This window comes from Papilio machaon, chromosome W (genome assembly GCF_912999745.1).
Source record: "Papilio machaon chromosome W, ilPapMach1.1, whole genome shotgun sequence".
In the NCBI taxonomy this organism is placed as follows: Eukaryota; Metazoa; Arthropoda; class Insecta; order Lepidoptera; family Papilionidae; genus Papilio; species Papilio machaon.
The window spans coordinates 7,435,201-7,456,491 of record NC_060015.1 but is presented as its reverse complement, the minus strand read 5'-3'; the positions used below and the strand labels follow the sequence as shown (position 1 = coordinate 7,456,491).

The following is a 21,291-nucleotide window of genomic DNA, read 5'->3' as shown; positions in this document are numbered from 1 at the left end:
CTATCATTTCTTTGATTTTTTTTTTAATTATGGCAATACTTTCGTTTTCACTGGCCTAACTGTCTCAATCTATCTCAAACTAAGTAACAATTACTAATTTGCCCTACTTTCCATACATTAATCTTTGTTCATACTTTTGTATTGAAGTTTCACCCCCCTGGTTGGTGAGCTGAAAATTGATGCAATGAATGTTGAAAGTGTGACAAAAGAAGGTCAAACTCAAAATGATGCCAATAATTTATTGGTAATTGATACTGTGAAGAAAAAGCGGATTAGACCAAGAATATACAAGAACCTTGAAAAGTCTTCTACTCCAAAACAAAGAAATAATAAGACAAGAAAAAATAGGAGAAAACAACACAAATGCAGGGAATGCAAGAAGATATTCAAAAATCTTAATGCTTTCAATATTCATTATATTTCATCGCTTAATTTTTCGATATAAATATTTACCAGGTAGTCCCCTTGACCTACAGGTGACTTTGCACGCTTAAAAGATACTCAATTGACCATTGTGAAATTTAAAATTTAATGCGACTTACCCCTACTTCCGGCGAGTCGGGGACGGGGTGAGACGCCATTTGGAGATCATTTGGAGATCATTCCCTTTTCGTGCACGGTGACAACAACACGCGTCAACTTTAAAACTAGTTGAAGAAAGAAACAATGTCGAAACGAAGCGCTGAAGAACAAATAATACATTACGAACGCAAGATCAGAAAATTAAGAGAACGCAAAATTGGACGACGTCGCCGAATTCGAATCATATCAGATTCTTCGGATAATGAAGGTAGGCATCATATTTTTTATTTTAACGTTGTTTACATTACATATTTACAACGAGTGGACGAACATAACCTTTATGTTTTGTTACCACGTACCGATTACTAAACACGTTATCGGCTTTCAACAGATAAGGCTGCGAGCCTTGTTCGTTGAAACATTATGATTCATCAGGACAGACCGTGAGCCTCGTTCGTTGAAAATAAATACTCCATCAGGGCAGGCCGTGAGCCTCGCCTGTTGAAGTAATTAACTTGGCTGATATAAACCTTTTCGTTGTAGATGTTGAAGTTTCGGAGCAAGGCCTTGCGCCACAAATCACTGAGCCGGAGCCCGACGTGGAGCCCGAGGTCACGCCCGATCCCGAACTCGCTCCGGACCTTGGTCCTTTACCAGATACAAGAGACCAACCAGGTGATCCAGAGTTGGACCCTGATCTTTTAGAAGCCCTCGGTGAGTCAACCAGTGACATCCCAGAATTCGGAGAAAAAATCCACGAAAGTTTGGCTAAATTGTGGTGGCTTCCCCTTCTCGTAAAAGGCCTGCCTAAAGATAGGAAGGAAATTTTATTGAAAGATTACCTTATACCTGACAACTGTAGGCTGTTACAAGCCCCTAAACTAAACGCCGAAATATCTGCGGCCGTAACTGACTCTGTAAGGAACAGAGACAAGATCCTGGTCGCTCATCAGCAACAATTGGGATCGGGCATAGCAGCTGCCAATAGAGCGTTAAACATCCTTTTAAGCGAAGAAGAAAAGAGAACCTCCATAAACCACTTAAGTAATGTCTGTCGTATACTTTCGGATTTGCACGCAACAAACACAAATAGTCGCATTAAACTCATAACCCCAAACCTGGATAAAAATTTTATCCACGTCATTCAAGATTCAGTGCGAGATGAAACTCTGTTCGGTAACAATCTTTCCGATAAGATCAAGGCTGCAAAAGCTATAGAACGTCAAGGCCTGCAAATTAAAAAGTCTATTCCGCGATCTTCCAGCCCTCAATCCACAAGCAACCGCTCTTCAAACTCGGGAAACTGGTCCGGCCCGCCCCGGTATTCGTCGATTCGCGGCAACCGAGGCGGGAAGAAAACAACATCGCAGAACCGTCGCTCATACCCGAGCTCGTCGCAACAGCAGTCAGCGTCGAAGCCCGCAGCAGCGAACAAGCCGCGTGCTCCGGCAACGCAGTAACTCAGGTACATGCAGGCAGAATTAAACACTTTTTTAATTGCTGGACTAACATAACCTCTAACCCAGTAATTTTAGATTGGATACAAAATGGCCTCACCATACCTTTTTACAAAGAAGTATATCAAAGAAACGTACCTAGCAATACATTTTCGGAGTTAGAGCATCAGGAAATGTCAACTGCAATTCAAAAACTAGTTGACTTAGGTGCCGTAACGGAATGTCTTCCGAGTAGAGGCCAATTTGTTTCCAAAATATTCCTTGCAGCCAAAACAAGCGGCGGCAAACGTTTTATACTAAATTTGAAACCGCTAAACAAATACGTTTCAAAGTATCATTTCAAGATGGAAGATTACCGAACAGCTGCAAAGTTAATCCCTCAAAACGGTTACTTAGCCACAATTGATTTAAAGGAAGCCTACCTACTAGTTCCTATCCATGTTAAACATAGAAAATACCTAAGATTTCAGTTTAAGAAAAATACTCATAACACGACCTACGAATTTACTTCAATGCCTTACGGACTTTCCGTGGCTCCTAGGGTGTTTACTAAGATTATGAGAGAAGTCATAACTTATTTGAGAAGTGTAGGCTTCAATTCAGTAATCTATTTAGACGATATTCTATGTATTGGAAAAACTTACGACGATTGTAGATTTAACGTAAATGAAACTTTAAAACTCTTACAGTGCCTAGGTTTTGTTATAAATTTCGATAAAAGTTCATTACAACCTCAACAAATTTGTAAATTCTTAGGTTTTCTTTTTAACACTCGGAATCTAACCATTTCTCTCCCAGACAGTAAACGTAATAGTATCCTGCAATTGGTTCGAAAGTTTACATATCTGCATACATGCACTATTAGAGAATTTGCTCAATTAATTGGTAATCTAATTACGGAGTGTCCGGCAGTCCAATACGGTTGATTGTATACAAAGTTATTGGAACGTCAAAAATACCTTGCTCTTTTAGATAATCAAAATTATGAAAGAAAAATTAGCTTACCTAGTATTATACTTGAGGATGTTACTTGGTGGATCAACAATATCAAAACAACTTCGCATCCAATGCGAGACGCCAGGTATAAAATGGAAATTTACACAGATGCATCACGGACCGGTTGGGGCGCGGTCTGTGATGAAAACCGAACTCGCGGAGGATGGACAGTTAGTGAACGCGATCACCATATAAATTACCTCGAACTATTGGCGATATTTTTTGGACTCAAAAGCTTAGCTTCTAAAGAAACCAATTGCGCGATACACTACAGCCATAAGCTATATAAATCGCATGGGTGGAATACAATTTCCTCACTTAAATGCGATCGCTCGGCGAATTTGGCAATGGTGCGAGATGCGTAACATTTGGATCTACGCGTCTTACGTTAATACAAAAGAAAACCGAGCTGACGCCGAATCTAGGATTATAAATCCGGACACCGAGTGGGAACTCTCATAATAACCGATATAATTAAGACTTCCGCCCCAGGCCGAGAGCAACCTATACTCCTTTTACCATTCTTTTTACAAAATCCTAATATTTGCCCAGCTACAGTTTTGAAGGATTATATTTCTGTCACAGAAAACAAAAGAAAACAAAACAGAGGTAAACTGTTTCTGACTCACAAACCACCACACAGACCAGCCACGTCCCAGTCAATCAGTCGTTGGATTAAACAAGTACTATCGGAGAGCGGAGTGGATGTATCAACGTTTGGCGCACACAGTACGCGACACGCCGCCACTTCGGCCGCCAGCCGCGCGGGCCTAAGCGTTGATGCCATCCGCAAAGCTGCTGGATGGACTCCTCTATCCAATACTTTTGCTCGTTTTTACAATAGAACTCTTATCGATGAAGGGAACTTTGCAAGGTCCGCTTGCCGTACCTCCAATCACTAATTTAGTATTTTTTCTATTTGTAATTATCAAAATGATTTGATTAACATTGATTGCTTAATATTTCGTTTCGATTTAATATAAAAACCAATAAATACATTCTAAGAATTATTTATTGTTTTATTAAGGAGAAAATCTTTCCGCTCTGAAATTCTACCTGGTAAATATTAGGTCCTTACATATGAAATTGGCGTTTTTCGTACTGGCCACTTTAATCACGAATTTCTCCTCTTTGGTAAGGAATTCCAAATCCAAATTTGTACAGCTATAGACTCATGTATTTGTGGTTCGATGACCGTCATTCATTTGTTTTTTTTCTTCTGTTTTTTTCTGTTTGCGTCACTCATTTTACAAAATGGAAAACTAAAAATATCGCATTATTTACGAGTACGAGTTCCACGGTGGCACTAGTGCTGCGGAAACGACTCGAAGGGTGAATGATGTGTATGGCGGTCGTGTTGCAAAAGAAAACACAGTTCGTTTTTGGTTCCAACGTTTTCGTTCTGGAAATTTCGATCTGCAGAACAAGCCCCGTGGACGGCCTGAGACTCAAGTTGATAATAAAGAGTTGAAGGCTATTGCGGAAGCAGATCCATCGCAAACCACGTCCGAGTTAGCTGCAGGCTGCGATGTTAGTGATAAAACTGTTTTAATTCACTTGAAGCAAATTGGGAAGATTAAAAAGCTTGAAAGGTGGGTACCTCACGAATTGACCGAAGCAAACCGGCAAACACGCGTCGACTGTTGCGTTACATTACTAAACCGGCACAATAATGAAGGTATTTTAAACCGAATCACTACCTGTGATGAAAAATGGGTTCTTTACGATAATCGGAAGCGCTCAGCGCAATGGTTGGATCCTGGCCAGCCAGCCAAATCCTGCCCCAAGCTAAAATTAACCCCAAAAAAGTTACTTGTAAGCGTTTGGTGGACTAGTGCCGGTATTGTTCATTACAGTTTTCTCAAATCTGGCCAGACTATTACGGCTGATGTCTATTGTCAGCAATTGCAAACCATGATGGAAAAGCTAGCGGCTAAACAACCTAGGCTGGTCAATCGCTCCACGCCACTGCTGCTTCACGACAACGCTAGACCACACACTGCGCAACAGACGGCTACTAAATTAGAAGAGCTTCAATTGGAAAGTCTAAGACATCCTCCGTACTCCCCGGACCTTGCTCCAACAGATTACCATTTTTTTTGAAATTTGGATAACTTCTTGCAAGGGAAAAAATTCAACTCCGATGGGGCAGTCCAAATCGCCTTCAAAGTTTTTATTGATTCCCGTCCGACTGGTTTTTTTAGTAAAGGGATCAATGAACTACCTATGAGATGGCAAAAGTGCATAGAAAATAATGGTTCATACTTTGATTAATTAAATATATTATATTAAAAAATAATCGACTTTTTGTTCCTCCCATACAAAACGCCAATTTCATATGTAAGGACCTAATATTTATATCGAAAAATGAAGCGATGAAATATAATATAAGATCAAACGAACTTCTCAAGTGAAGTTCGATCGTTATTATATGAATCGCTTCATTTGAAGATATAATCTGTTTCCCGCCCTCCCTTAGCTGTACTTCGCTAACCCTGGTATGGAAAGATTTTTCTCTGCACTCTAAAAATAATGATCTCCAAATGGCGTCTCACCCCGTCCCCGACTCGCCGGAAGTAGGGGTAAGTCGCATTAAGTTTTAAATTTCACAATGGTCAATTGAGTGTCTTTTAAGCGTGCATAGTCACCTGTAGGTCAAGGGGACTACCTGGTAAATATTTATATCTTCAAATGAAGCGATTCATATAATAACGATCGAACTTCACTTGAGAAGTTCGTTTGATCTTATATTGTAGATTTAAACATGTAAGCGGAAATTACGAATGTGCTCATTGTTCTAAAAAGTACAAGACACAAACATTCTTCGATAGGCATATTAAGTTGCATTGCAACATATGTTATGTACTACAGAAAAATGAACGACAACTTTTAGAACATATAGCTGTATGTAGAAATAGTGAACAAGTTGACAATCAAACTGTATTAACCAATAAATATACATGCGAACTTTGTATACATCAGTTTTATACAAATTGTGCCATAACATTTCACAAAGCATTGATACATTCGGATAATCCCCCATCTATCAAAGATTTGTACTACATACGATTCTATGATTCCACTAAAGTTTATGTTTATTATTTCTGTAAAGAAACTTCAGTTAATAAAGATTACCTTGAATCACATGTCACTGTTCTTCGGAATATGAGTAAAATCAATGTAAATTATCCATGCGATCAATGTTTGGATAGTTTTGATATGAAGGATCATCTCTTACAACACTGATTCTAATTTGGAGGCAGCACAGTACGAACATAAGAGATCTAGTTTAGATACAACAGATAGTAATCCTATGTTACCACAAGATGAATATATTAATGATTTTAAAACAGAAACAAATACAGCGATTACAAATGTAGAAAAAAATATTAATGCAAATGTTGAAATATCAAGTAATACAAATATCGTGATTACGAATGTAGAAAAACTAAGTAATACAAACAACGTGATTACGAATGCAGAAAAACCAAGTAATAAAAATACTGTGATTACAAATGAAGAAAAGTGTACAAATAATGTAGTTATAAATAATATTGTAGAAATCCCAAATAACAAAGACCCTGAAAGAAATGATGCTGCACAATCCACTCATGAAATACCAACTTTATTAGAAAATGTAGAATATGAATCACAAATACAATCTACAGTACAGAAAAGAGATTTAAATAAAAGTAAAGTCCTTTTCATGAAAGAAGTCCCGCGGTAATTTTTGGAACTAAATTTGACAGGTCGGCCATGTTGTCGTTCGTCAATGTTATCAAGTTCATTTGTTGTGGTAGATTTTTGTGAGTTTTAACTAGCTTAGTGCATTTTAAAGATTGTTTACAATGCCAAAAGTTGTAAAAAGTTCGGCTAGAGAAATGATATTGAAGGTGAAAGAGTTCTGTGAAGCGGAACAAAAGAATCAAGGTGGTTTAATATCACTAAACAATGTTCGGAAGAGAGTCGCCGCCTTAACAGGTACTTTTTAGGGTCATACCCCATATAATAATTTTTTAGAACTTTTATGTTATAAATTCATTTTTGCGACAAAATTTAACAAATATAAAAAAAATATAAATAAAACGTGATGAAACTATAGGTAACTGAAAGTAAAACATATTTTACAAAGTACATAAGCATTATAAACTTGAAGTTACTATTATTTTTAATTGTTCATTACTTAATTGCAGGTGTGTCAGAGAAAACTGTAACAAGAATCACAAAAGAAGGTATAACAGCGGCGAGTACTTCGAAAAAAATTGTCACCCCAGGGAAGAGTCGCCCGCATCCGAAAAAGTTCGACTTTTCTGACCATGGATCAGGACTCTGGTACAAGTGGTGGAGGCCAACTAAGAAGGAAAACCTTACAAATCTACCACCGCGAGTATATGAAGATGTTAAAGAAAATCGAAGCCAAGACCCTGAGTTCCCAGCAACATTTTCGCTTAAAGTTCTCAAATAGTTGCTGGTCTGCGGGGGGAGGTGTTACATATATGCCTATAAGGAAGATCGCCGACGCAGCAGTGCGTTGACTTCGCCGCGACCCACTTAAGTGGACACGAGGCGCTGAGGCAGCATTGGCACCGATATTTCGTAATTATTAATTGTAATAGATTAAGCAATTCCTATCCTGACTTCGGAGGGAACATAGCATAGTTAGTAATAAGTTTTTATTTGTAATTTTTATTAATTAAATTAAATTATAAGAATCAATCTCGTTTTTTTTGGAACCTTCGGCTGTGGCAAACATAATTCCTGTTTAATTACAGCATTTTCAAGAAATTATTTTTCATAATAATCGTATTTATTTATCAGTAACAACGGTGATTTAATCTATCATTTCTTTGATTTTTTTTTTAATTATGGCAATACTTTCGTTTTCACTGGCCTAACTGTCTCAATCTATCTCAAACTAAGTAACAATTACTAATTTGCCCTACTTTCCATACATTAATCTTTGTTCATACTTTTGTATTGAAGTTTCACCCCCCTGGTTGGTGAGCTGAAAATTGATGCAATGAATGTTGAAAGTGTGACAAAAGAAGGTCAAACTCAAAATGATGCCAATAATTTATTGGTAATTGATACTGTGAAGAAAAAGCGGATTAGACCAAGAATATACAAGAACCTTGAAAAGTCTTCTACTCCAAAACAAAGAAATAATAAGACAAGAAAAAATAGGAGAAAACAACACAAATGCAGGGAATGCAAGAAGATATTCAAAAATCTTAATGCTTTCAATATTCATTATATTTCATCGCTTAATTTTTCGATATAAATATTTACCAGGTAGTCCCCTTGACCTACAGGTGACTTTGCACGCTTAAAAGATACTCAATTGACCATTGTGAAATTTAAAATTTAATGCGACTTACCCCTACTTCCGGCGAGTCGGGGACGGGGTGAGACGCCATTTGGAGATCATTTGGAGATCATTCCCTTTTCGTGCACGGTGACAACAACACGCGTCAACTTTAAAACTAGTTGAAGAAAGAAACAATGTCGAAACGAAGCGCTGAAGAACAAATAATACATTACGAACGCAAGATCAGAAAATTAAGAGAACGCAAAATTGGACGACGTCGCCGAATTCGAATCATATCAGATTCTTCGGATAATGAAGGTAGGCATCATATTTTTTATTTTAACGTTGTTTACATTACATATTTACAACGAGTGGACGAACATAACCTTTATGTTTTGTTACCACGTACCGATTACTAAACACGTTATCGGCTTTCAACAGATAAGGCTGCGAGCCTTGTTCGTTGAAACATTATGATTCATCAGGACAGACCGTGAGCCTCGTTCGTTGAAAATAAATACTCCATCAGGGCAGGCCGTGAGCCTCGCCTGTTGAAGTAATTAACTTGGCTGATATAAACCTTTTCGTTGTAGATGTTGAAGTTTCGGAGCAAGGCCTTGCGCCACAAATCACTGAGCCGGAGCCCGACGTGGAGCCCGAGGTCACGCCCGATCCCGAACTCGCTCCGGACCTTGGTCCTTTACCAGATACAAGAGACCAACCAGGTGATCCAGAGTTGGACCCTGATCTTTTAGAAGCCCTCGGTGAGTCAACCAGTGACATCCCAGAATTCGGAGAAAAAATCCACGAAAGTTTGGCTAAATTGTGGTGGCTTCCCCTTCTCGTAAAAGGCCTGCCTAAAGATAGGAAGGAAATTTTATTGAAAGATTACCTTATACCTGACAACTGTAGGCTGTTACAAGCCCCTAAACTAAACGCCGAAATATCTGCGGCCGTAACTGACTCTGTAAGGAACAGAGACAAGATCCTGGTCGCTCATCAGCAACAATTGGGATCGGGCATAGCAGCTGCCAATAGAGCGTTAAACATCCTTTTAAGCGAAGAAGAAAAGAGAACCTCCATAAACCACTTAAGTAATGTCTGTCGTATACTTTCGGATTTGCACGCAACAAACACAAATAGTCGCATTAAACTCATAACCCCAAACCTGGATAAAAATTTTATCCACGTCATTCAAGATTCAGTGCGAGATGAAACTCTGTTCGGTAACAATCTTTCCGATAAGATCAAGGCTGCAAAAGCTATAGAACGTCAAGGCCTGCAAATTAAAAAGTCTATTCCGCGATCTTCCAGCCCTCAATCCACAAGCAACCGCTCTTCAAACTCGGGAAACTGGTCCGGCCCGCCCCGGTATTCGTCGATTCGCGGCAACCGAGGCGGGAAGAAAACAACATCGCAGAACCGTCGCTCATACCCGAGCTCGTCGCAACAGCAGTCAGCGTCGAAGCCCGCAGCAGCGAACAAGCCGCGTGCTCCGGCAACGCAGTAACTCAGGTACATGCAGGCAGAATTAAACACTTTTTTAATTGCTGGACTAACATAACCTCTAACCCAGTAATTTTAGATTGGATACAAAATGGCCTCACCATACCTTTTTACAAAGAAGTATATCAAAGAAACGTACCTAGCAATACATTTTCGGAGTTAGAGCATCAGGAAATGTCAACTGCAATTCAAAAACTAGTTGACTTAGGTGCCGTAACGGAATGTCTTCCGAGTAGAGGCCAATTTGTTTCCAAAATATTCCTTGCAGCCAAAACAAGCGGCGGCAAACGTTTTATACTAAATTTGAAACCGCTAAACAAATACGTTTCAAAGTATCATTTCAAGATGGAAGATTACCGAACAGCTGCAAAGTTAATCCCTCAAAACGGTTACTTAGCCACAATTGATTTAAAGGAAGCCTACCTACTAGTTCCTATCCATGTTAAACATAGAAAATACCTAAGATTTCAGTTTAAGAAAAATACTCATAACACGACCTACGAATTTACTTCAATGCCTTACGGACTTTCCGTGGCTCCTAGGGTGTTTACTAAGATTATGAGAGAAGTCATAACTTATTTGAGAAGTGTAGGCTTCAATTCAGTAATCTATTTAGACGATATTCTATGTATTGGAAAAACTTACGACGATTGTAGATTTAACGTAAATGAAACTTTAAAACTCTTACAGTGCCTAGGTTTTGTTATAAATTTCGATAAAAGTTCATTACAACCTCAACAAATTTGTAAATTCTTAGGTTTTCTTTTTAACACTCGGAATCTAACCATTTCTCTCCCAGACAGTAAACGTAATAGTATCCTGCAATTGGTTCGAAAGTTTACATATCTGCATACATGCACTATTAGAGAATTTGCTCAATTAATTGGTAATCTAATTACGGAGTGTCCGGCAGTCCAATACGGTTGATTGTATACAAAGTTATTGGAACGTCAAAAATACCTTGCTCTTTTAGATAATCAAAATTATGAAAGAAAAATTAGCTTACCTAGTATTATACTTGAGGATCTTACTTGGTGGATCAACAATATCAAAACAACTTCGCATCCAATGCGAGACGCCAGGTATAAAATGGAAATTTACACAGATGCATCACGGACCGGTTGGGGCGCGGTCTGTGATGAAAACCGAACTCGCGGAGGATGGACAGTTAGTGAACGCGATCACCATATAAATTACCTCGAACTATTGGCGATATTTTTTGGACTCAAAAGCTTAGCTTCTAAAGAAACCAATTGCGCGATACACTACATCCATAAGCTATATAAATCGCATGGGTGGAATACAATTTCCTCACTTAAATGCGATCGCTCGGCGAATTTGGCAATGGTGCGAGATGCGTAACATTTGGATCTACGCGTCTTACGTTAATACAAAAGAAAACCGAGCTGACGCCGAATCTAGGATTATAAATCCGGACACCGAGTGGGAACTCTCATAATAACCGATATAATTAAGACTTCCGCCCCAGGCCGAGAGCAACCTATACTCCTTTTACCATTCTTTTTACAAAATCCTAATATTTGCCCAGCTACAGTTTTGAAGGATTATATTTCTGTCACAGAAAACAAAAGAAAACAAAACAGAGGTAAACTGTTTCTGACTCACAAACCACCACACAGACCAGCCACGTCCCAGTCAATCAGTCGTTGGATTAAACAAGTACTATCGGAGAGCGGAGTGGATGTATCAACGTTTGGCGCACACAGTACGCGACACGCCGCCACTTCGGCCGCCAGCCGCGCGGGCCTAAGCGTTGATGCCATCCGCAAAGCTGCTGGATGGACTCCTCTATCCAATACTTTTGCTCGTTTTTACAATAGAACTCTTATCGATGAAGGGAACTTTGCAAGGTCCGCTTGCCGTACCTCCAATCACTAATTTAGTATTTTTTCTATTTGTAATTATCAAAATGATTTGATTAACATTGATTGCTTAATATTTCGTTTCGATTTAATATAAAAACCAATAAATACATTCTAAGAATTATTTATTGTTTTATTAAGGAGAAAATCTTTCCGCTCTGAAATTCTACCTGGTAAATATTAGGTCCTTACATATGAAATTGGCGTTTTTCGTACTGGCCACTTTAATCACGAATTTCTCCTCTTTGGTAAGGAATTCCAAATCCAAATTTGTACAGCTATAGACTCATGTATTTGTGGTTCGATGACCGTCATTCATTTGTTTTTTTTCTTCTGTTTTTTTCTGTTTGCGTCACTCATTTTACAAAATGGAAAACTAAAAATATCGCATTATTTACGAGTACGAGTTCCACGGTGGCACTAGTGCTGCGGAAACGACTCGAAGGGTGAATGATGTGTATGGCGGTCGTGTTGCAAAAGAAAACACAGTTCGTTTTTGGTTCCAACGTTTTCGTTCTGGAAATTTCGATCTGCAGAACAAGCCCCGTGGACGGCCTGAGACTCAAGTTGATAATAAAGAGTTGAAGGCTATTGCGGAAGCAGATCCATCGCAAACCACGTCCGAGTTAGCTGCAGGCTGCGATGTTAGTGATAAAACTGTTTTAATTCACTTGAAGCAAATTGGGAAGATTAAAAAGCTTGAAAGGTGGGTACCTCACGAATTGACCGAAGCAAACCGGCAAACACGCGTCGACTGTTGCGTTACATTACTAAACCGGCACAATAATGAAGGTATTTTAAACCGAATCACTACCTGTGATGAAAAATGGGTTCTTTACGATAATCGGAAGCGCTCAGCGCAATGGTTGGATCCTGGCCAGCCAGCCAAATCCTGCCCCAAGCTAAAATTAACCCCAAAAAAGTTACTTGTAAGCGTTTGGTGGACTAGTGCCGGTATTGTTCATTACAGTTTTCTCAAATCTGGCCAGACTATTACGGCTGATGTCTATTGTCAGCAATTGCAAACCATGATGGAAAAGCTAGCGGCTAAACAACCTAGGCTGGTCAATCGCTCCACGCCACTGCTGCTTCACGACAACGCTAGACCACACACTGCGCAACAGACGGCTACTAAATTAGAAGAGCTTCAATTGGAAAGTCTAAGACATCCTCCGTACTCCCCGGACCTTGCTCCAACAGATTACCATTTTTTTTGAAATTTGGATAACTTCTTGCAAGGGAAAAAATTCAACTCCGATGGGGCAGTCCAAATCGCCTTCAAAGTTTTTATTGATTCCCGTCCGACTGGTTTTTTTAGTAAAGGGATCAATGAACTACCTATGAGATGGCAAAAGTGCATAGAAAATAATGGTTCATACTTTGATTAATTAAATATATTATATTAAAAAATAATCGACTTTTTGTTCCTCCCATACAAAACGCCAATTTCATATGTAAGGACCTAATATTTATATCGAAAAATGAAGCGATGAAATATAATATAAGATCAAACGAACTTCTCAAGTGAAGTTCGATCGTTATTATATGAATCGCTTCATTTGAAGATATAATCTGTTTCCCGCCCTCCCTTAGCTGTACTTCGCTAACCCTGGTATGGAAAGATTTTTCTCTGCACTCTAAAAATAATGATCTCCAAATGGCGTCTCACCCCGTCCCCGACTCGCCGGAAGTAGGGGTAAGTCGCATTAAGTTTTAAATTTCACAATGGTCAATTGAGTGTCTTTTAAGCGTGCATAGTCACCTGTAGGTCAAGGGGACTACCTGGTAAATATTTATATCTTCAAATGAAGCGATTCATATAATAACGATCGAACTTCACTTGAGAAGTTCGTTTGATCTTATATTGTAGATTTAAACATGTAAGCGGAAATTACGAATGTGCTCATTGTTCTAAAAAGTACAAGACACAAACATTCTTCGATAGGCATATTAAGTTGCATTGCAACATATGTTATGTACTACAGAAAAATGAACGACAACTTTTAGAACATATAGCTGTATGTAGAAATAGTGAACAAGTTGACAATCAAACTGTATTAACCAATAAATATACATGCGAACTTTGTATACATCAGTTTTATACAAATTGTGCCATAACATTTCACAAAGCATTGATACATTCGGATAATCCCCCATCTATCAAAGATTTGTACTACATACGATTCTATGATTCCACTAAAGTTTATGTTTATTATTTCTGTAAAGAAACTTCAGTTAATAAAGATTACCTTGAATCACATGTCACTGTTCTTCGGAATATGAGTAAAATCAATGTAAATTATCCATGCGATCAATGTTTGGATAGTTTTGATATGAAGGATCATCTCTTACAACACTGATTCTAATTTGGAGGCAGCACAGTACGAACATAAGAGATCTAGTTTAGATACAACAGATAGTAATCCTATGTTACCACAAGATGAATATATTAATGATTTTAAAACAGAAACAAATACAGCGATTACAAATGTAGAAAAAAATATTAATGCAAATGTTGAAATATCAAGTAATACAAATATCGTGATTACGAATGTAGAAAAACTAAGTAATACAAACAACGTGATTACGAATGCAGAAAAACCAAGTAATAAAAATACTGTGATTACAAATGAAGAAAAGTGTACAAATAATGTAGTTATAAATAATATTGTAGAAATCCCAAATAACAAAGACCCTGAAAGAAATGATGCTGCACAATCCACTCATGAAATACCAACTTTATTAGAAAATGTAGAATATGAATCACAAATACAATCTACAGTACAGAAAAGAGATTTAAATAAAAGTAAAGTCCTTTTCATGAAAGAAGTCCCGCGGTAATTTTTGGAACTAAATTTGACAGGTCGGCCATGTTGTCGTTCGTCAATGTTATCAAGTTCATTTGTTGTGGTAGATTTTTGTGAGTTTTAACTAGCTTAGTGCATTTTAAAGATTGTTTACAATGCCAAAAGTTGTAAAAAGTTCGGCTAGAGAAATGATATTGAAGGTGAAAGAGTTCTGTGAAGCGGAACAAAAGAATCAAGGTGGTTTAATATCACTAAACAATGTTCGGAAGAGAGTCGCCGCCTTAACAGGTACTTTTTAGGGTCATACCCCATATAATAATTTTTTAGAACTTTTATGTTATAAATTCATTTTTGCGACAAAATTTAACAAATATAAAAAAAATATAAATAAAACGTGATGAAACTATAGGTAACTGAAAGTAAAACATATTTTACAAAGTACATAAGCATTATAAACTTGAAGTTACTATTATTTTTAATTGTTCATTACTTAATTGCAGGTGTGTCAGAGAAAACTGTAACAAGAATCACAAAAGAAGGTATAACAGCGGCGAGTACTTCGAAAAAAATTGTCACCCCAGGGAAGAGTCGCCCGCATCCGAAAAAGTTCGACTTTTCTGACCATGGATCAGGACTCTGGTACAAGTGGTGGAGGCCAACTAAGAAGGAAAACCTTACAAATCTACCACCGCGAGTATATGAAGATGTTAAAGAAAATCGAAGCCAAGACCCTGAGTTCCCAGCAACATTTTCGCTTAAAGTTCTCAAATAGTTGCTGGTCTGCGGGGGGAGGTGTTACATATATGCCTATAAGGAAGATCGCCGACGCAGCAGTGCGTTGACTTCGCCGCGACCCACTTAAGTGGACACGAGGCGCTGAGGCAGCATTGGCACCGATATTTCGTAATTATTAATTGTAATAGATTAAGCAATTCCTATCCTGACTTCGGAGGGAACATAGCATAGTTAGTAATAAGTTTTTATTTGTAATTTTTATTAATTAAATTAAATTATAAGAATCAATCTCGTTTTTTTTGGAACCTTCGGCTGTGGCAAACATAATTCCTGTTTAATTACAGCATTTTCAAGAAATTATTTTTCATAATAATCGTATTTATTTATCAGTAACAACGGTGATTTAATCTATCATTTCTTTGATTTTTTTTTTAATTATGGCAATACTTTCGTTTTCACTGGCCTAACTGTCTCAATCTATCTCAAACTAAGTAACAATTACTAATTTGCCCTACTTTCCATACATTAATCTTTGTTCATACTTTTGTATTGAAGTTTCACCCCCCTGGTTGGTGAGCTGAAAATTGATGCAATGAATGTTGAAAGTGTGACAAAAGAAGGTCAAACTCAAAATGATGCCAATAATTTATTGGTAATTGATACTGTGAAGAAAAAGCGGATTAGACCAAGAATATACAAGAACCTTGAAAAGTCTTCTACTCCAAAACAAAGAAATAATAAGACAAGAAAAAATAGGAGAAAACAACACAAATGCAGGGAATGCAAGAAGATATTCAAAAATCTTAATGCTTTCAATATTCATTATATTTCATCGCTTAATTTTTCGATATAAATATTTACCAGGTAGTCCCCTTGACCTACAGGTGACTTTGCACGCTTAAAAGATACTCAATTGACCATTGTGAAATTTAAAATTTAATGCGACTTACCCCTACTTCCGGCGAGTCGGGGACGGGGTGAGACGCCATTTGGAGATCATTTGGAGATCATTCCCTTTTCGTGCACGGTGACAACAACACGCGTCAACTTTAAAACTAGTTGAAGAAAGAAACAATGTCGAAACGAAGCGCTGAAGAACAAATAATACATTACGAACGCAAGATCAGAAAATTAAGAGAACGCAAAATTGGACGACGTCGCCGAATTCGAATCATATCAGATTCTTCGGATAATGAAGGTAGGCATCATATTTTTTATTTTAACGTTGTTTACATTACATATTTACAACGAGTGGACGAACATAACCTTTATGTTTTGTTACCACGTACCGATTACTAAACACGTTATCGGCTTTCAACAGATAAGGCTGCGAGCCTTGTTCGTTGAAACATTATGATTCATCAGGACAGACCGTGAGCCTCGTTCGTTGAAAATAAATACTCCATCAGGGCAGGCCGTGAGCCTCGCCTGTTGAAGTAATTAACTTGGCTGATATAAACCTTTTCGTTGTAGATGTTGAAGTTTCGGAGCAAGGCCTTGCGCCACAAATCACTGAGCCGGAGCCCGACGTGGAGCCCGAGGTCACGCCCGATCCCGAACTCGCTCCGGACCTTGGTCCTTTACCAGATACAAGAGACCAACCAGGTGATCCAGAGTTGGACCCTGATCTTTTAGAAGCCCTCGGTGAGTCAACCAGTGACATCCCAGAATTCGGAGAAAAAATCCACGAAAGTTTGGCTAAATTGTGGTGGCTTCCCCTTCTCGTAAAAGGCCTGCCTAAAGATAGGAAGGAAATTTTATTGAAAGATTACCTTATACCTGACAACTGTAGGCTGTTACAAGCCCCTAAACTAAACGCCGAAATATCTGCGGCCGTAACTGACTCTGTAAGGAACAGAGACAAGATCCTGGTCGCTCATCAGCAACAATTGGGATCGGGCATAGCAGCTGCCAATAGAGCGTTAAACATCCTTTTAAGCGAAGAAGAAAAGAGAACCTCCATAAACCACTTAAGTAATGTCTGTCGTATACTTTCGGATTTGCACGCAACAAACACAAATAGTCGCATTAAACTCATAACCCCAAACCTGGATAAAAATTTTATCCACGTCATTCAAGATTCAGTGCGAGATGAAACTCTGTTCGGTAACAATCTTTCCGATAAGATCAAGGCTGCAAAAGCTATAGAACGTCAAGGCCTGCAAATTAAAAAGTCTATTCCGCGATCTTCCAGCCCTCAATCCACAAGCAACCGCTCTTCAAACTCGGGAAACTGGTCCGGCCCGCCCCGGTATTCGTCGATTCGCGGCAACCGAGGCGGGAAGAAAACAACATCGCAGAACCGTCGCTCATACCCGAGCTCGTCGCAACAGCAGTCAGCGTCGAAGCCCGCAGCAGCGAACAAGCCGCGTGCTCCGGCAACGCAGTAACTCAGGTACATGCAGGCAGAATTAAACACTTTTTTAATTGCTGGACTAACATAACCTCTAACCCAGTAATTTTAGATTGGATACAAAATGGCCTCACCATACCTTTTTACAAAGAAGTATATCAAAGAAACGTACCTAGCAATACATTTTCGGAGTTAGAGCATCAGGAAATGTCAACTGCAATTCAAAAACTAGTTGACTTAGGTGCCGTAACGGAATGTCTTCCGAGTAGAGGCCAATTTGTTTCCAAAATATTCCTTGCAGCCAAAACAAGCGGCGGCAAACGTTTTATACTAAATTTGAAACCGCTAAACAAATACGTTTCAAAGTATCATTTCAAGATGGAAGATTACCGAACAGCTGCAAAGTTAATCCCTCAAAACGGTTACTTAGCCACAATTGATTTAAAGGAAGCCTACCTACTAGTTCCTATCCATGTTAAACATAGAAAATACCTAAGATTTCAGTTTAAGAAAAATACTCATAACACGACCTACGAATTTACTTCAATGCCTTACGGACTTTCCGTGGCTCCTAGGGTGTTTACTAAGATTATGAGAGAAGTCATAACTTATTTGAGAAGTGTAGGCTTCAATTCAGTAATCTATTTAGACGATATTCTATGTATTGGAAAAACTTACGACGATTGTAGATTTAACGTAAATGAAACTTTAAAACTCTTACAGTGCCTAGGTTTTGTTATAAATTTCGATAAAAGTTCATTACAACCTCAACAAATTTGTAAATTCTTAGGTTTTCTTTTTAACACTCGGAATCTAACCATTTCTCTCCCAGACAGTAAACGTAATAGTATCCTGCAATTGGTTCGAAAGTTTACATATCTGCATACATGCACTATTAGAGAATTTGCTCAATTAATTGGTAATCTAATTACGGAGTGTCCGGCAGTCCAATACGGTTGATTGTATACAAAGTTATTGGAACGTCAAAAATACCTTGCTCTTTTAGATAATCAAAATTATGAAAGAAAAATTAGCTTACCTAGTATTATACTTGAGGATCTTACTTGGTGGATCAACAATATCAAAACAACTTCGCATCCAATGCGAGACGCCAGGTATAAAATGGAAATTTACACAGATGCATCACGGACCGGTTGGGGCGCGGTCTGTGATGAAAACCGAACTCGCGGAGGATGGACAGTTAGTGAACGCGATCACCATATAAATTACCTCGAACTATTGGCGATATTTTTTGGACTCAAAAGCTTAGCTTCTAAAGAAACCAATTGCGCGATACACTACATCCATAAGCTATATAAATCGCATGGGTGGAATACAATTTCCTCACTTAAATGCGATCGCTCGGCGAATTTGGCAATGGTGCGAGATGCGTAACATTTGGATCTACGCGTCTTACGTTAATACAAAAGAAAACCGAGCTGACGCCGAATCTAGGATTATAAATCCGGACACCGAGTGGGAACTCTCATAATAACCGATATAATTAAGACTTCCGCCCCAGGCCGAGAGCAACCTATACTCCTTTTACCATTCTTTTTACAAAATCCTAATATTTGCCCAGCTACAGTTTTGAAGGATTATATTTCTGTCACAGAAAACAAAAGAAAACAAAACAGAGGTAAACTGTTTCTGACTCACAAACCACCACACAGACCAGCCACGTCCCAGTCAATCAGTCGTTGGATTAAACAAGTACTATCGGAGAGCGGAGTGGATGTATCAACGTTTGGCGCACACAGTACGCGACACGCCGCCACTTCGGCCGCCAGCCGCGCGGGCCTAAGCGTTGATGCCATCCGCAAAGCTGCTGGATGGACTCCTCTATCCAATACTTTTGCTCGTTTTTACAATAGAACTCTTATCGATGAAGGGAACTTTGCAAGGTCCGCTTGCCGTACCTCCAATCACTAATTTAGTATTTTTTCTATTTGTAATTATCAAAATGATTTGATTAACATTGATTGCTTAATATTTCGTTTCGATTTAATATAAAAACCAATAAATACATTCTAAGAATTATTTATTGTTTTATTAAGGAGAAAATCTTTCCGCTCTGAAATTCTACCTGGTAAATATTAGGTCCTTACATATGAAATTGGCGTTTTTCGTACTGGCCACTTTAATCACGAATTTCTCCTCTTTGGTAAGGAATTCCAAATCCAAATTTGTACAGCTATAGACTCATGTATTTGTGGTTCGATGACCGTCATTCATTTGTTTTTTTTCTTCTGTTTTTTTCTGTTTGCGTCACTCATTTTACAAAATGGAAAACTAAAAATATCGCATTATTTACGAGTACGAGTTCCACGGTGGCACTAGTGCTGCGGAAACGACTCGAAGGGTGAATGATGTGTATGGCGGTCGTGTTGCAAAAGAAAACACAGTTCGTTTTTGGTTCCAACGTTTTCGTTCTGGAAATTTCGATCTGCAGAACAAGCCCCGTGGACGGCCTGAGACTCAAGTTGATAATAAAGAGTTGAAGGCTATTGCGGAAGCAGATCCATCGCAAACCACGTCCGAGTTAGCTGCAGGCTGCGATGTTAGTGATAAAACTGTTTTAATTCACTTGAAGCAAATTGGGAAGATTAAAAAGCTTGAAAGGTGGGTACCTCACGAATTGACCGAAGCAAACCGGCAAACACGCGTCGACTGTTGCGTTACATTACTAAACCGGCACAATAATGAAGGTATTTTAAACCGAATCACTACCTGTGATGAAAAATGGGTTCTTTACGATAATCGGAAGCGCTCAGCGCAATGGTTGGATCCTGGCCAGCCAGCCAAATCCTGCCCCAAGCTAAAATTAACCCCAAAAAAGTTACTTGTAAGCGTTTGGTGGACTAGTGCCGGTATTGTTCATTACAGTTTTCTCAAATCTGGCCAGACTATTACGGCTGATGTCTATTGTCAGCAATTGCAAACCATGATGGAAAAGCTAGCGGCTAAACAACCTAGGCTGGTCAATCGCTCCACGCCACTGCTGCTTCACGACAACGCTAGACCACACACTGCGCAACAGACGGCTACTAAATTAGAAGAGCTTCAATTGGAAAGTCTAAGACATCCTCCGTACTCCCCGGACCTTGCTCCAACAGATTACCATTTTTTTTGAAATTTGGATAACTTCTTGCAAGGGAAAAAATTCAACTCCGATGGGGCAGTCCAAATCGCCTTCAAAGTTTTTATTGATTCCCGTCCGACTGGTTTTTTTAGTAAAGGGATCAATGAACTACCTATGAGATGGCAAAAGTGCATAGAAAATAATGGTTCATACTTTGATTAATTAAATATATTATATTAAAAAATAATCGACTTTTTGTTCCTCCCATACAAAACGCCAATTTCATATGTAAGGACCTAATATTTATATCGAAAAATGAAGCGATGAAATATAATATAAGATCAAACGAACTTCTCAAGTGAAGTTCGATCGTTATTATATGAATCGCTTCATTTGAAGATATAATCTGTTTCCCGCCCTCCCTTAGCTGTACTTCGCTAACCCTGGTATGGAAAGATTTTTCTCTGCACTCTAAAAATAATGATCTCCAAATGGCGTCTCACCCCGTCCCCGACTCGCCGGAAGTAGGGGTAAGTCGCATTAAGTTTTAAATTTCACAATGGTCAATTGAGTGTCTTTTAAGCGTGCATAGTCACCTGTAGGTCAAGGGGACTACCTGGTAAATATTTATATCTTCAAATG

The 21,291-nt window shown here is 38.6% G+C and overlaps 3 protein-coding genes across 3 annotated transcripts; all 3 read left to right on the top strand.

Moving 5' to 3' along the window:
- Positions 1 to 503: 503 nt before the first annotated feature.
- Positions 504 to 7,440, top strand: LOC123723053. The gene is made up of 4 exons (XM_045685594.1): positions 504 to 790; positions 1,066 to 1,236; positions 1,787 to 1,987; positions 7,169 to 7,440. The coding sequence occupies exons 1-4, from the start codon at positions 667 to 669 to the stop codon at positions 7,438 to 7,440; spliced, it is 768 nt and encodes a 255-aa protein (XP_045541550.1). The 5' UTR covers positions 504 to 666.
- An 874-nt stretch (positions 7,441 to 8,314) lies between these two features.
- On the top strand, positions 8,315 to 15,251 carry LOC123723052. The gene is made up of 4 exons (XM_045685593.1): positions 8,315 to 8,601; positions 8,877 to 9,047; positions 9,598 to 9,798; positions 14,980 to 15,251. Exons 1-4 carry the CDS (start codon positions 8,478 to 8,480, stop codon positions 15,249 to 15,251), a joined length of 768 nt encoding a protein of 255 aa, XP_045541549.1. The 5' UTR covers positions 8,315 to 8,477.
- A 1,037-nt stretch (positions 15,252 to 16,288) lies between these two features.
- Positions 16,289 to 17,968, top strand: LOC106718361. The gene is made up of 2 exons (XM_045685592.1): positions 16,289 to 16,412; positions 16,688 to 17,968. Exons 1-2 carry the CDS (start codon positions 16,289 to 16,291, stop codon positions 17,602 to 17,604), a joined length of 1,041 nt encoding a protein of 346 aa, XP_045541548.1. The 3' UTR covers positions 17,605 to 17,968.
- Positions 17,969 to 21,291: the final 3,323 nt, after the last annotated feature.